This window comes from Saimiri boliviensis, chromosome 4, assembly GCF_048565385.1.
Source record: "Saimiri boliviensis isolate mSaiBol1 chromosome 4, mSaiBol1.pri, whole genome shotgun sequence".
NCBI lineage: Eukaryota > Metazoa > Chordata > Mammalia > Primates > Cebidae > Saimiri > Saimiri boliviensis.
This window is the reverse complement of record NC_133452.1, coordinates 17,793,165-17,810,174: the sequence shown is the minus strand read 5'-3', so window position 1 is coordinate 17,810,174 and position 17,010 is coordinate 17,793,165. Positions and strand designations below refer to the sequence as shown.

Below are 17,010 nucleotides of genomic sequence, written 5' to 3'. Positions count from 1 at the left end.
ATCTCTTTTTGGAATTTTTCTAGGTAGGATTGATAATCATTATATTTTTTACGGTAGAAAATAATATGCTACAACTAAATATACCACAATGCTTAACCATGAGAATAATAATAAAGTAACTGTCAGAAAAAAAATATGAATCTTGGAAGCATGAAAACAATTCATTTCATTGTAGCAAATATGTTAAGCTTCGGAAAATTTTCTAAGAGTTACTGGGCAGAAAGGTTGGGAACTAAATGGCATGAGTTGTATTAGGAAAGCCAAGAAAAATAGAGAAAGTGATTTTTTTCTCAGCTTTGAGTTTGATGTACCCCTGCAGGTGAACACTACTGGCTGAAATCTGCACCTGGAGCTTGGAGAGTTCTTGCATGGACGGCTGCTCGATCTGTAACTTGTCACCACGCCTCTTTAATTCAATGATTCCTGCATCCAATTCTTTGAGTCCATCTTCAGCCTGTTGTATTGCCTATGTAAGATTCAAGATATTTTATTAAAACTCCTATGAACAATTTCTCCACAGAAGACCGTGGTTATCATGGCTCTTTCTGTGTTCCCCCTCTCCACATAAAACATTCTCAATATATAGAAGAGGAATCATTTCAATAAAACAAACAAACCAAAAGCCATGGTTAGAGACTATATAGAGAAGAGAGGGCCGGGCACGGTGGCTCAAGCCTGTAATTCCAGCACTCTGGGAGGCTGAGGCGGGTGGATCACGAGGTCAAGAGATCGAGACCATCCTGGTCAACATGGTGAAACCCCGTCTCTACTGAAAATACAAAAAAAAAAAAAAAAAAAAAAAAAAAAAAAATTAGCTGGGCATGGTGGTGCGTGCCTGTAATCCCAGTTACTCGGGAGGCTGAGGCAGGAGAGTTGCCTGAACCCAGGAGGCGGAGGTTGCAGTGAGCCTAGATCACGCCATTGCACTCCAGCCTGGGTAACAAGAGTGAAACTCCATCTCAAAAAAAAAAAAAGAGAAAGAAAAGAGAGAAAGGTCCCTTATAGTATAGAGCAGTTATCTTACAAATAATGAGGCAGGAAAAACTTAGGGTAGAGGGCTGGGAAATGGATGTCTTGCTTCAACAAAAAAGGGGCTTTTTGAAAAGCAACACCTAGAAAAAAAAAGAGCATGATTTAGGATATATTTTTAAAAAACTATTTGCCTGAGATTTTCTAAGGGACCATGTTCTGCTGTCCTTGAAACATAGTTGTGAGCATCTTTGAAGAAAGATTTAGTGAGGCAACAAAAAATATGCTACAGCATGGTCAAGGAATCTGTGCTCCTTGTTGTGAAGTGGAAAATCAATCAGTCAACAAGTACTCAAGTGGCTGCTATTGCTAAGCCTTGTCTTCCCAGTGTGAGGTCTGTCGAAGCAGAACGAGATCTCATCCTGTCCTTCAAGGAGCTGACGGTCTGGTTAGGAAGCCAAAGTAAACAGAAGAATAAAGCAAAGCTGAATATTAGTAAGTACTAAACTCGATAATGCAACTCATCCCCATTAGTGGAGATCAGAGAAGGGAGATACCAAACCTCGAATCCTGGAGCAGTCTAAGCAGGCGTTTAGAAAAACAGCAACAGAGGTTGTCCCTGAAGGATGACAAAAACAAGACTCCAGATGGCAGATGAAACACATGTGTCCAATGTTCTCTTTCTTGAAAACCCCCTACAGCCAGAATGAATATTCTGTTTGCTTGTTTTTTGGCATATTCCTCCCCTCCCATAAATCTAAAAAGACAAGGAAACAGAAAAGAAAACAATGCCAACAAAACGTTGGGAGCTAGAATTCAAAAGGATACATGATAATTGACTTAGGAAACCTGAGGAAGCTGAATCCTAAACCAGTGCCGGATCTCCATTACTCAATTCAGGAGAAGAGAAATCCATGGAACTCTGGGTGAAGTGAGCTGGGGTGCTAAGTACGGAGGGTTAGTGAAGAGTTGATTTCAGGACAGTTAACCCACAGATGTCCTCTCTTATTCTATACTGTCTCTTTTTCTTCCCAGGTAAAAGAGTGAAAGTTTGTTTTCTGGAGAAGGCAAAACAGATGGAGGGGCACTGGACACAGCTGTGAGCTTGAGTGCCTGACTGAAAACAAGGGAGGGAATAACTGGATGCCCCCTGAATCCTAAACGTGGGGCCCCCGAGTCTTCTCTCCCTGGGGCAAGAAGTGCTGCAGCCAGAGCTCTAGTCTCCAGACAGGAGAAGGAAAAATATCTGAAACCACCAATAACACAGGTCCAGCAGTTTGACAGAAGAATTCTTTAACAAATAAATGGTCCCTAGAGACCATCCTGCAGTAACTCTTGAAATTGTCATGTTCCATCCACACATACAGTTCCCCTTCGGCTGTTCTGTCCTCCATCCTAAACCTTAACAAACAGCAAAGGATTTCAATGTGCCTTTTGATGACATGAAAGATGGGGACTAACAGTAGCAAGCAAATAAAAGCAAGCTGGAGGAAAAGAGATTATACAGGAAAAATAGAACTTCATTAAATACCCAGAAAAAGTATAAATGATAATGTAGGCATTTAAAAAATCAAAAATACTAAAAAGGATCATTCAAAGAAACAAAATGAGCTCTGGGAAAAGCAAATACATGAGAGCAGAGATGCAAAACTCAGCATGAGAGTCTGGAGTTGAAATCGAGGAAGTTTCTCAGAAAGTAAAGAAAAAAGACAAAGAGAGAAAGGTCTCTTGGTGAGATAATTCAAGGATTGGACCAGAGAATCCAACATCTGACAAAAAGGAGTCCTCCAGAAAAGAAGAAGGTAAAATGGAGGAAAGAAACATGTTAAATAAATCATTGAAAAATTTCCAGAACAGAAAGATGAGAGCTGCCAAATCAGAAGAGCCCTTTGAGCTCCCAGTCCAGTGGATAAAAATAGATGTGGCCCAAGGCATGTGATTGTGAAATTTCAGGACACTGGGGACCTTAGGGAATTAGAATGTTTTTAGATTCCTCAAGACAACACTAGAATCTAGCAAACAATGGAGAAAAAGCTTTGAAATTCCAAAACAATTCATACCCAACAAATGACATAAAAAGAGTAAAGCCATCAATAAAGTGAGAGCATGGTACAGGAACATTTTCAGACATACATCTGGAAAAGTACATTTATCATGCATCCTTTCTCAGAAAGGACATACACTAACCAAACTAGGAAGTCATGCAGTAAAGAGAAAGACTTGGGACTCAGAATAGAGAAGATCCAACACAGGACCTCATGATGGTCGTGAAGGGAGATCCAAGAAGACAACTGTGCACCGAGCTTAGGAGGCAAGAGAACTGCTCTGGATTGGAACAGCATGAATCAAGAGATGATTATTGAGTGAGGTGTGTCTTTCCCTATGCGCTCTGCTGTTACTGCCTTTCTAATCCAAGTTGGATGGGCATGGAATTAGCATGTGAATGAGTTGCTTTCCATTTATTCAAAGAAGAAAATATAATTGTTTATTTCTTTATCTGTGACAGTTATATAGGTCAAAAATTAGTAAAAACTGTTATTTGTAAATTAGTAAATATAAGTAAAAATGTTACTTGTAAATTAGTAAAAAAATGTTACGTATCTTATAATTCATATTAGAAATTTAAGGCAAGACATCACTATAGTTTCTACAGTCTTTTCTGGAATCACACATACATTATAAGCCAAGGGGGAAAAAAGTTACCTTCATGTGGAAGATATGACAGGAAAAAAATGATTCGTAATTTGGTGGGGGGAGGGGACGAGAAATCTCTTTAAATAAAGAGTAGATGAAATTATGGTCAAGAAAAATGCACAGTTGGATGCAGTGGCTCACACCTGTAATACCAACATTTTGGGAGGCTGAGGTGGGCAAACTGCTTAAGCCTAGGAGTTCAAGACCAGCCCAGGCAACAAAGTGAGACCCCCCATCTCCATATTACAAATATATACATGCATATATATTTCTTAAATAATTAAATTTAAAAAAACAGACTCACATATAATTTTGCAAACTATTTTGGGAGTTTTTTTTTAACACACACACACACACACACACACACACACACACACATTGTATGTCAGATGATTCTCTATAGTCTATCCATAGATTTGCAAAAAGTCCACCAAAATTAAATGAGAAAATTCTATTAAAATACATACTTTTCATAATTACTTAGCTTATGACACAGGAGATATTTTAATATCCCTCCCATTTCTTCTCTCCTCCCCATTTTCATGCCATCTTGCCAGTCTGGGTCATTTTTTTCTCTTCAGTGTAGTTATATGAAGCTGTATGATGGATCTCCTGTTACCTAACCTGTGTACTGTCATGTAAACTATCCAGAAGCAGGATCTAGAATTGCCATTCATTTTACCTGCAAACATCTCCTACAGCTTTCCATGGCTGGGGTCTCCCAGCTGAGTCTAAACACCCAAAACTGTGCATGATCTACCAGGATCAATCACTACATCTTTCATTTATATTCAACCACATTCATTTTCCATTTTTGTTGTAGCATGTACACAAAACAAAAATTGAAAATGAATGTGGCTGAATTTGTGATTTATAACAAATAAATTGCTTATAATTTATAAATAAATATACATACATCTATGCTGCATTCTTTTAAGCAAATGAGGCATGCAATCAATAAATTGTACAGACTACTAGTTTGCAAATAAAGTCCGAAGTCTTTGGTATACAACAGCCCCTACAAACTGCCTGAAATTTATACATCCACTCTTGTTTCTCCTCAATCATTTTCATTTACCCTACATGCAGCTAAAATAGGATTACTGTGTTTCTCCCCTAAGTGCTCAGAATTCTCTAAAAATGTATCCCTTTGTTCTTGCTGTCCTCTTTACCTTCATACCTTTCTTTCCTGTCATTATGTGTCCAAACTCTCAAGTTCAGTTCAAATTTCCCTCTACAAAGCTTCCCTAATCCTATCCCTGCTGGAGGCCAGAAGGGTCTGAGTATCCACGGTGCTTTATCAGTACCTCCCCCAGGACAGTGTGACTTTCTGCCCTATGTCATTGAGGCTCACGTCTAATCTCATTGTTGGGTGGCAAACTCCCTCAGGTCAGCATCTGTCATGGATACCTTTTCCCAGCTCACATTTCCTAGTTTTCTGCAGATGTAAGTGACAGAGTCAAGGCCACCTGGTATGTTATTCAAACCCAGTACTCGAAACAAAAATACTACAAACAGAAGTGCTACTGTGAGCCATTAATCTTTCACAGAATATTTAAAATTTCATAGTAAGTCACATCTCCTCTATGCATTTGCTCTTCTAGGAAAAGGCATCTGTAAATACCTCTATTTGTTCTGCTACGGGCTGTTCAAACACATTTGCCAGTTTCTGCAGAATGATGTATTTGTTGTCAGCCAGTGATGTAAACAGCACTTTCAGATCATTCTAAGGAGGAAGGCAACAGGAAGACTCAAAATGAGTAACGAAATTCAAAATACTTGTAAACATAACGCAGATTCTTGGGAATAATATAGAGGCATAAAAGTTTAATTTATAGGAGAAACAATACTGTGCTATGCGAAAGTAAAAGGAACTGGTAACAATTCACTTATGTGCTAGAACTGACTCCTGAAGAATTTGTTACCCAAAGTATTTTCTACATAGCACAAATGAAGTTGAAGTGTACCTGTAAAAAGCAATACTTGTCACCCTAATCTCATTACATCTGAAATAAATGAGCACATTCAAACACTGCACAGAAATATTATGTTAATGGCTCTTATCTAGAGAAATAACCAATAGGTATTATCCTGATTTAGAAACAATATGATTCTTAAGAATCCTACGATTTCCATTTTGCTCTCTCTTCTGCTCTCCTCCCTCCCTCAGTTTCTTCCCCTGTCTTTGGAGAATTTGCACAAGCTCTAAAAAAGCCATTCAGAAATTTAAAAAATAATTATCATCCGTGATGACCAAAAACACGTGAAGAGACAACACAGAAATATCTTGGTAGGTATTTTGTTCAAAAATATTACTCATTTAAATGTCCAAATATATTGAGTTAGATTTGTACAAAAAGGAGATAACTATTAGAATTTGGGGGGAATAATAAATTAGAAGAATATTTAAATTGTAAAAAAAAAATTGTCCACGTGCAGTGGTTCATTTCTGTCATACCAGAATTTTGGGTGTCTGAGGCAGATCACCTGAGGCCAGGAGTTCAAGAACAGCCTGGGCAACAAAGTGCATCTGGTATTCACAAAAAGATTCTTTTAAAAAAGGTGGACACAGGGGATGCCTGTAGTCCTATCTATTCAGGAAGCTGAAGTGCAAGGATCCTTCGAGTCTCGAAGTTTGAGGTTGCAGTTAGCTCTGATCGTGCCACTATACACCAGCCTGGGTGACAGAGTGATACTCTGTCTCAAAAAAAAAATTACCAAAATATTTAATTTTTTTTCTCTGAAATATCAACAAATAAGTTCCATTTCATAATAGTCAGCAAATATATATTCATCAGAGGTTAAATCTCAACTAATGACATCTTCACCAGGGGCCACTGTGCAACATGCAAACATTCTGACTGTCTGACGAGGAGAAGGTTAATCGTACCAAGGAAGAAAAACATGTATAGGACATGTGAAGGCTTTATCATGCAAATGTAGAGCTAAAAAGCAAAATAATGGGTGCATTATACAGTAAAAAACATAAAATTGAAAATGCAGTGCTGAACATGAGAACTACAATAGTTGCCACTAACCAAAACTCAAACCAATCTGCAAGCCTAGTGGTCTAAACACAAAATATGAAATGATAATAACAGCCCTGGAAAAATATTAGAAACAATAGTTTTACATAAGAGTTACTAGGTCGATATCATTCAACTGTGTTCAGGGTAAGGTCATGTGGGCCATTAAAACCGTCACATATTTATCTGTTTTTGGTGTTTTTTTCTTTGTGGTGTGTGTGTGTGTGTGTGACACAGTTTTGCTCTTGTTGCCCAGGCTGGAGTGCAATGGCATGATCTTGGCTCACTGCAACTTCTGCCTCCTGGGTTCAAGCGATTCTAGTGCCTCAGCCTCCTGAGTAGTTGGAATTACAGGCGCTGACTACCATGCCTGGCTACTTTTTATTTATTTTTGTATTTTTAGTAGAGAGGGGGTTTCACCATGTTGGCCACGCTGGTCTCGAACTCCTGACCTCAGGTGATCCATCTGCCCGGTCTTCCAAAGTGCCAGGATTACAGGCATGAGCCACCATGCCCAGCCATTTTTATCTGTTTTTAAGCCTAGTAAAAAATGTCATGCATTCATCTGAACAGAAGCCTGTATTATCTACATATGTATGTATAAGGACATTAGTCCATTTAATCTAACTGAGTGCCTCCCGTGTTCATGCAATTCTTCTGCTTCACCTTCCCAAGTAGCTGGGACTACAGGCCCATACTGCCATACTTGGCTAATTTTCTGTATTTTAGTAGAGACTGGGTTTCACTGTGCTGCCCAGCTGGTCGCAAACTCCTGAGTTCAGGCAATCCGCCTACCTCAGCCTCCTAAAGTGCTAGGATTACAGGCATGAGCTCCCATCCCATTTTTGTTTTCAGTGGCATATTTTCTCTCTTAACTATGTTCGACTCAGGGTAATAAGAAACACAGAGTTCACATTTCTGGAAGTCAGACTAATTATTGGGAGAGACTAGTCAAGAAGACAGAGAATATGACTGATTTTAAAATTACTAAATAAAAACTTAGGTGCTACTAAATCACATGGATATTGATATTTTCTTAAAAATAAAAATGCAAAGAATGTAACTTTTTGTATTATTATACTTGTGATACGACAGGACAATTAAGGTATCTCTATATTACAAACATAAAATATATCATTATTTTTCTTATAGTCTCTGGAATTATTGGCAGGGTAAAAAATGGGCAGGATTCTAGTCATTGAGAAACATATTTGTAGAAAGTTTCAAGCTTTAAAATCAGTTGCATCCAGGCACAGTGGCTCACATATGTAATCCCAGCACTTCGGGGAGGTGGAGGCTGCAATTGTCCCATTGCACTCTAACCTGGACAACAAAAGCAAAACCCCCTCTCAAATAAGTAAAATCAGTTGTGTTGCCTCACTCGTTCATTAAAGAATTCTTTCAGGCCGGGTGCAGTGGCTCACACCTGTAATACTAACATTTTGGGAAGTCGGGACGGGGGGTTGGGGGGACGCAGATCACAAGGTCAGGAGTTCAAGACCAGCCTGGCCAATATGGTGAAACCCTGTCTCTACAAAAAAAAAAAAAAAAAAAAAAAATACAAAAAATTAGCCGGGCATGGTAGTGCATGCCTGTAGTCCCAGCTACTTAGGAGGCTGAGGCCGGAGAATCGCTGGAAACTGGGAAGCAGGGGTTGCAGTGAGCCGAGATCTCACCACTGTACTCCAGCCTGGTGACAGCGGGAGTCTCTGTCTTAAAAAAGAAAAAAAAAAAAAAAAAAGGAATTCTTTCATTCATTTTCCAATTTTTAAAACAATTTGAAATACACAATCATATATTTGGGGAATTTATTTGAGGATACATCCATGGGTAAAATTTTTAAGACTACAGAGTGATTCATAATTGTCTTTCCTGTGATTCCATATATGTAACGTACATTTACATAACATCTATGCATCCTTCCAAATAGTCTTTTTGGTATAGAATAATGTTAGCAGTCTGGCAAAAGCTAATCCTCAAAGATTAAATGCAGAATGAAGGCATGCTCTTCCAGTAACTGCTGAGCAGTGACAGCATACCAGGTGTTGATGCAAAGTAAAAAAGGAAAAAATAAAGATTTGTGACTTGACCTTTAATTATGTTAACATTGGAAACATTCTCTCAATTAAATTGGAACACAAATACTTTGAAATGTCTTTCGGTTCGTGAGTTGGCCACCAACACATAGACACTTGTTGGCAGAAGAAAAATAGAGAACGTGATTTAAAGTGAATTCCATGATTCCATGTTCTTCTCTTAGATCCTTAAAACAAAATAAGTTCCAGAGCATTCATGCCTAATTCGTATTTTACTGTGCCTGGTGATAATTACTAATAAAATTTAAAAGTATGAAAGTACTAAAGACACTAAATGCAATTCACAAAAAATATGGGGAATGAGAATAAGAGGGACTACTGAGGAATTTGGGGATTCTGACTTGAGCATCTGAGGGGCAGTAACTAACTGTGCCACTGACTCATGGACAAGACTGGGTTGCTGGTGGCACTACTAACTGGCACAGGATATTGGATAAAATTTAAGAAATTGAGCTGGGCACAGTGGTCCACACCTGTAATCCCAGCACTTTGGGAGGCTGAGGTGGACAGCTCACTTGAGGTCAGGAGATCAAGAGCATCTTGGTCAACATGGTGAAACCCCATCTCTACCAAAATCCAAAAAAAAAAAAAAAAAAGGAAAGAAAAAGAAAAAGAAAAAGAAAAACTAGCTGGGCATGGTGGCATGTGCCTGAAATCCCAACTACTCGGGAGGCTGAGGCAGGAGAATTGCTGAACTGAGGAGGTGGAGGTTGTAGTGAGCCAAGATCTCACGCCACTGCACTCCATCCTGGCGACAGAGCTAGACTCTGTCTCAAAAAAAAAAAAAAAAGACTGTTTTGGAAAAAAAGACTCTGATGAAGGCCCACATTCTCCATCTCTCCTGCGATCACCCTAATATGGTAAAATACAAAAAATATTCTTTGAGTAAAATCCTGCCTCTAGTTTTTAATGGTTGAGTAACATTGAAGTAATTTAATCTTTCTCTTGGTTTTTGATCCTATATCTCTTATAATGCTACTGTGAATAGCAATAACAGTAACAAAATTTGCTGAGTGCTTACTATGTATCAGGCACTGTTCAGAGTATTTTAAACACATCTTAACTCACTTCATCCTCACCACAGTCTATGAGGCAATTAATATGAGTATGATTTGATAGTTTAGGATACCAAGGTTCAGAGAAGTCAAGCTGCTAAAGTTATATAGCAATAAGTGACGAAGCCAGAATTTGAACCCAGACTGTTAGCTTTGGAGACTACATTTTCAATTTTTACTGCTCTGTCTTTGCAAAATTAATATCCGAACAATGTTTGCAGGATGTTGCAAAAAATACTAGAAAATATTTTGTGAATAAAAAAATGAAACTCAAATGTTTGTGATAGTTTTACTGCGTGGTTTCAAGAATGTAGACTGCCAGAAGTGAATGGAAATTTGTGCCTCTAAATGAACGTCTAGAAAATTCCATGTTTCTTGGCTAATGCTACATTTATTTGACACTTTGTAGGATTTTTTTTTTTTTTGCAAATCAAAATTCTACATCCTACTGTTGGTCCTAATGACATGTCTCTATTCTATAAATCTTCCATGTTGTTTAAAAATAACATTCAATTAACACTTAAATATTCCCAAAAGGTGTCTTTTATTAGGAATGAAAAATTAGCACTAAAAGTTTATCAGCAGGTTTTGCATTTGTTCCGGTATATAGTCACAGGAAAAGTTTCCTAAGAACGCAATAAGAACTCTCATATGGGGGCCAGAGGCACTGGCTCACGCCTGTAATCCTAGCACTTTGAGAGGCCTAGGCCAGCAGATTACCTGTGGTTGGGAGTTCAAGACCAGCCTGGCCAACATTGTGAAACCCCACTCTACTAAAAATACAAAAAATTAGCCGGGTGCAGTGATGCACAGTTGTAGTCCCAGCTACTCTGGAGGTTGAGGCAGGAGAATCGCTTGAACCCGGGAGGCGGAGGTTGCGGTACGCTGAGATCACACCACTGCACTCTAGCCTGGGCAACAGAGTGAGACTGCATCTCAAAAAAAAATAATAATAATAATTCTAATATGGGGCTAAAAGGCACTAAATCTGATAAGTTAGGATAGGAAAGTAATGTAATACATTTTAACACAGGTAGAAGTAGTTAGACCACAGCCACTTTCAAAGACTCTTAGGTACTAGAGTCTATGGCCCTTTCTATATTTCAACATGTTCTGCATGTTCTTTTTTTTTTTTTTTTTTTTTTTTTTGAGACAGAGTCTCACTCTGTCGCCCAGGCTGGAGTGCAGTAGTGCAATCTCAGCTCACTACAACCTCTGCCTCCTGGGTTCAAGTGACCCTCCTGCCTCAGCCTCTGAGTAGCTGGAATTGCAGGCCTGCACCACCATACCCTGCCAATTTTTTTTTTTATTTATTTATAGTAGAGACAGGGTTTCACCATGTTGTCCAGGCTGGTCTCAAACTCCTGACTTCAAATGATCCACCTGCCTTGGTCTCCCAAAATGTGAGGATCACAGGTGTGAACCACCGTACCTGGCCATTTTCTGTGTATTCTTTGGCAATGTGTTTAAACTCCAGTATTACCAACTAAAAATTATAAACAGCCATAAATTTGACTTTTATTGATTGAATTTATAATTCTATTCAGTTGTTAGTTTGAAGTGGGTGGTTTTCTCAACATTCCATTTCTAGGAGCATAAAATCTTTAGTTTCTAATTCTTTAATTCAACCTTCTTCATTTTCTACAATGCTCTTGCTCTTCACAATGCATTTAAAAAAACAACAATCAGGTTTGTAACACAGATTCGTGACTGACTACTATTGAATACCTAGAGAACGGTCAAGTATCTTTTGATAATGTTTTACTTACTTGGAAATTTAGTATTTGCTGAAGTCTTTCTTTCATCTGATGACATCGTTGATTCACTACTGAGTCTAGCAAGGATAACCTGCCCAAGAGACAACCCAAAGTATCTTCAATAACATCTCGATTATCACCATTCTCAGGAAAAGCTTGGGAAAACAAGTGCTTGTTCTTATCCATTTCTTCAGACATTTCTTTAATATCTTTGGCAAGAATCTAGAGGTAATAAAAGAGCATTTTTCAGTGTTTATATATATGAATTGATATGCAAAGCAAGTTATTTTCTCATAGAGAGTCAACTAAATCTCTCTGACTGCTTAGTAATAATTAGACCTAAGACAACTTGAACCTCTTTCAAATACTTCTATGCATTTCAGGCAAGTTGCTCTTGAAGAGATTTCTCACAGGGACTTTACCTCATTCACTAATCATAATGAGCAAAGTGCTATTTAGGAATTTGGTACTTATTTAAAGCATATGTTTCTTGTTTAGAGGATCTGTGATACGTAACAGTGTTTCTACAAAGAGTTTCCCATTTCTCCCTCTTACATACACAAAACAAAGAATGAAAATACAAAATACAAATATCACTGAGAGGTTTCTGCATTTAAGCAATTATGTTCTGTATTATTAGAATTGATTTATGTCTGATTTTATGCATAAAATTAATTATCCTATCAAAATTTCAAGTGCTTTGTAACATTATACACGCATAGGCAGGAACTACAAACTTACCTCTTGGTTGAAGAGACAAGTTTCTGTTTCTTCTGGCAAAAGTGCTGTGGCAACAAATAAATGTTCTTCAACATCATCCAACCAAGTAGAGGTAGCTGAGACCCCATCATACAACTTCTGTTCCAAGTGTATACTCTGCCTCTTTGTCCCTCCACTCTGGGAAACACACAACAGGGACAAATAATCAATTAAAGTGTTTTGAGAATCCAGAAAAAAATACCAGGATGGGCCCAGGCACGGTGGCTCACACCTGTAACCTGAACACTTCGGGAAGCCAAGGCAGGCAGATCACTTGAGGTCAGGAGTTCAAGACCAACCTGGTCAATATGGTGAAACCCCATCTCTACTAAAAAATACAAAAATTAGCCAGGCATGGTAGCATGTGCCTGTAGTTCCAGCTTCTTGGGAGGCTGAACCGCTTAAACTCAGGAGGAAGAGGTTGCAGTGAGCCAAGATTGTGCCACTGCATACCAGCCTGGTTGACAGAGCAAAACACTGCCTGGAAAAAAAAAAAAAAGAAAGAAAGAAAGAAAGAAAGAAAGAAAGAAAGAAAGAAAGAAAGAAAGAGAAACAGGATGAGACACCAGGGTCTAGTGGCTCTTTGTTTCTACACTCATCACTAGTATTGGGTCTCAATTCATGCTCAGGGGTGGATGGAACAGCCTCACCGAGGCCAGGTACATCAATACAAGCAAAACAAGAGTCTTATAAAGCAAGCCAAACACACTGATAATACGGCCCTACCTGGGAAGAAACCTCCTCGAAGGCTTGGTTCAGTCCATCCAGCAAAGACGTAACTGCAGATTTATCTTGGGTCGGCACCTCCCCTTTGTACAGTGGCACACCAGACAAGAGTCGATTTGGCCTGCTATAGAGCTGCAGAGAAACAAGGACAGCTTGTTGAAGAGCACATGCATGATGTCCCAGCTTTCTCATTTGGAAATGCATACTGAAATAGATGCTGGAAAAACTGTCCATACCAACATTTCTTCTAGAGAAATATAACTTCTACAGCATTACATGTCCATTGAACACAGTGGCCAGATGCATTAGCATCAATGTTTCCATGGACGGATTTTTTTTTTAAAGCAATGGAAAAAAGATTATTTTATAAAATGTTTTATTACACAGGAGGAGAAAAAAATGTTTTTATTATACAGCAGGGCAAATATAATTAACAATAACATTTCATATTTCAAAATAGCTAGAAGAGAGGATTTTGAATGTTCTCACCACAAAGAAGAGATAAATGTTTGAGATGATGAGCCTGCTAATTACCCTGACTTGATCATCACATGCTGTATACGTGTATCAAAACATCAAGCTGTGCACCAGAAATAATGTACAAATATTATGTGTCAGTTAAAAATAAAATAAAACAGGCCAGCCATGATGGCTCAGGTCTTTAATTTCAGCACTTTGGGAGGCTGAGGTGGGCAGATGATTTTAGGCCAGGAGTTCAAGACTGGCCTGGCCAACATAGCGAAACCCTGTCTCTACTAAAAATACAAAAATTAGCTGGGTGTGGTGGCACATGCCTACAATCCCAGCAATTCAGGTGACTGAGGCACAAGAATCGCTTGAACCCAGAGGCAGAAATTGCAGTGAACTGAGATTGCGCCACTGCACTCCAGCCTGGGCAACAAAGCAAGACCCTGTTTCGGAAAAAAAAAAAAAAAAAGTGACATTATAAAAAAAGAAATTTAAATTAAAAGGTGGCTTGCAAATTTTATGAAATAAATGACATTAAGACATAAGTAAATTAGAAACAGAAAAGATGAGAACAGACATTGCTGAAAATGGAATCACTGACAGAGAAAGTTTGCCATAATCAGATGAAAAGTGAATGCAAATTTTAAAAAGCAAAGATCAGTACAACCAAAAAGAAATCAATAGGTATAGAAAAAAAGATGATCTAACACAAGGATAATTGATATCCCTGAAGCAGAGATACACTGTAATAAATATAGCATAAAATACATCTAAATCATATCAAAAAACCTCTAAAATGAATAAAAAAGCAAACCTTGATTCTTTTTTTTTTTTTTTTTTTTTTTGAGACGGAGTTTCGCTCTTGTTACCCAGGCTGGAGTGCAATGGCGCGATCTCGGCTCACCGCAACCTCCGCCTCCTGGCTTCAGGCAATTCTCCTGCCTCAGCCTCCTGAGTAGCTGGGATTACAGGCACGCACCACCATGCCCAGCTAATTTTTTGTATTTTTAGTAGAGACAGGGTTTCACTATATTGACCAGGATGGTCTCTATCTCTTGACCTCGTGATCCACCCGCGTCGGCCTCCCAAAGTGCTGGGATTACAGGCTTGAGCCACCGCGCCCAGCCACCTTGATTCTTAAATATTAAAAAAAGCACATTGTGTTACAGGAAAAATATGATAGCCGAACAGTCAACATCAGACATAGCCTAGATAAGCTGTTGAAACTTAAAGGAAACTAAATAATTCTTCTGATATTCATACAAAGAACAAAAAAATAATAATAAGGGGAAAAATAATAGACTGATGGTAGATTTTTCTAAGGCTTCATTCAATGCCAGAAGATGAAAACCAATATAGATACAAATTCTAAAGGAATGACAGAAAAATCTCCATCAAATATAGACGCAACTAGCTGATATTCCCAAACAAGATAGAATCTCAGTTTTCTTTAAAAAGTTTCTTAATGATGGAATTAATACCTGAGAACTGGATCAAAATAAAAAATTTAGGAATTAAAGAGATATCATAAAGGGATTGGCTATGAGGACTGGTGAATTTAAAGGTTAAACTGATTTACAGAATATGGAAATTGCTACAATTGTTCTTTTTCATCTTTGTTATTTGGCTGTATTATGTGAATTATTAAAATTAATGCATGTCGTTTTTCAAAATAATAGACTAATTTTTCTTAAATCAACTAAATAAATAAGAAAGATGTTAGCAATCATAAAAATATCTTATCACAGCTTTCCTCTCAATTTTTCTTCTCGGTTTTAGCAGTACCTATTGTGAAATAATGTGAATAATGGGTGAAATAATCCATCCTAAATATCAGACCTAGACTGATCTCTTTGCTTTCATTACTAACCCAATCTCCCTTAAACTCTTTTAGGTAAAAACATGGCTCCCTAATAAGGGCAATGATACGGTCTAGCATTCAAATGGGTGACAATGTTTCCAATCAAACTCAGTGTCCTTTTTTTTTTTTTTTTTTTTTTGGAGACAGAGTCTTTCTCTGTCATCCAGGCTAGAGTGCAGTGGGGTGATCTTGGTTCACTGCAACCTCTGCCTCCCAGGTTCAAGTGATTCTCCTGTCTCAGTGTCCTGAATAGCTGGGATTACAGGCATGTACCACATCCAGCTAATTTTTGTATTTTTAGTAGAGACAGGGTTTTCCCATGTTGGCCAGGCTGGTCTCGAACTCCTGACCTCGCGTGATCCACCCACCTCAGCCTCCCAAAGTGCTGGGATTACAGGCGTAAGCCACTGTACTCGGCCATCAGTTTCTTTTGACTTTTCAGAATACTTCCTCACCTTTCTGCCTGACTACTCATGATCCTGTAAATATGTCAAGTCCATTCCCCATTGCAGCTGGGATATCCACCACCCGGCATCCCCTTAAAATCTGCTACTTTATGGTCGGGCACGGTGCTCATGCTTATAATCCTAGCACTTTGGGAGGCCAAGGCAGGCAAATCACCTGAGGTCAGGAGTTTGAGAACAGCCTGACCAACATGGAGAAACCCCATCTCTTCCAGAAAAAATACAAAATTAGCTGAGCATGGTGGTGCACGCCTATAATCCCAGCTACTCAGGAGGCTGAGGCAGGAGAATTGCTTAAACCAGGGAGGTGGAGGTTGTGGTGAGCTGAGATCGTGCCATTGTACTCTATCCTGGTCAACTTGAGCAAAACTCCATCTCAGAAAAGAAAAAAAAAATCTACTACTTTAAGTTCCACACCTATCACAGCAATGTTTGGCTATTTTTTCTTAACCTTTGTTTCCTTTGAATTCCTGCTTATGGATCCTATCACAGTTGCCTAATTTTTTGAAGACATGTATGAGCTATTTTCTCATTTGGGTTATAGGTTTCCAGAAGCAGGGGCTGTATTTGACCCTGAAGCCAAGTAGGTTGCTGTGCATGGAAGCACTAAATACACTGGAAGCGAGCAGATTTTAAAAAATTGCTCTAAGAGGTTAATGCCTTTTGACCTAGTGAACATTAGGCCAAAATGTGCCTGTTCCTACACATGAAAATAATAAGTATTTCCAGGGTACAAAACTACCATTAAGGTAGTATGAAAGAGGAGGGACTTGGGTAACAGATAGGTTTGCCTCCTGATTCCAGATTCACTCTTCTTAATCCCAAGACCCTAAGAAAGCGTCCCACCTCGCCAAGCCTGTTTCTAGGTCTACAAAGTGGAGATAATGTTGACCTCACCACAACATTGCTAGCTATGTTAACATATAAAACTTAAGATGGGTTCATTATATGATCACTCCCTTTCTTCCTGGAAACTGACAGCTAAATTGCTTCTTCCCTTCCTCTCCTTTTACCTTTTCACACCACAGAAAGGAAAACAACGTATGAAGCACTTTGTACAAATGACCAGTGATTGTGGAAACAAAGCACTTGGATGCAAAAATGTCATTAAAAAAGAACATTCGGCCGGGCGCGG

At 38.6% G+C, this 17,010-nt stretch overlaps 1 protein-coding gene across 23 annotated transcripts in view; it reads right to left on the bottom strand.

Moving 5' to 3' along the window:
* Nucleotides 1–17,010, bottom strand: part of SYNE1 (spectrin repeat containing nuclear envelope protein 1) — a 518,258-nt gene that overhangs the window by 122,982 nt on the left and 378,266 nt on the right. For all 23 annotated transcript variants that reach the window (XM_074397242.1, XM_074397246.1, XM_074397241.1 and 20 more), the window contains 5 exons: nt 13,083–13,214; nt 12,339–12,494; nt 11,610–11,819; nt 5,288–5,389; nt 347–466 (listed from right to left, as the gene is read on the bottom strand). In XM_074397242.1, coding sequence (XP_074253343.1) covers nt 347–466; nt 5,288–5,389; nt 11,610–11,819; nt 12,339–12,494; nt 13,083–13,214 — 720 coding nt within the window. The remainder of the gene's footprint in view (nt 1–346; nt 467–5,287; nt 5,390–11,609; nt 11,820–12,338; nt 12,495–13,082; nt 13,215–17,010) is intronic.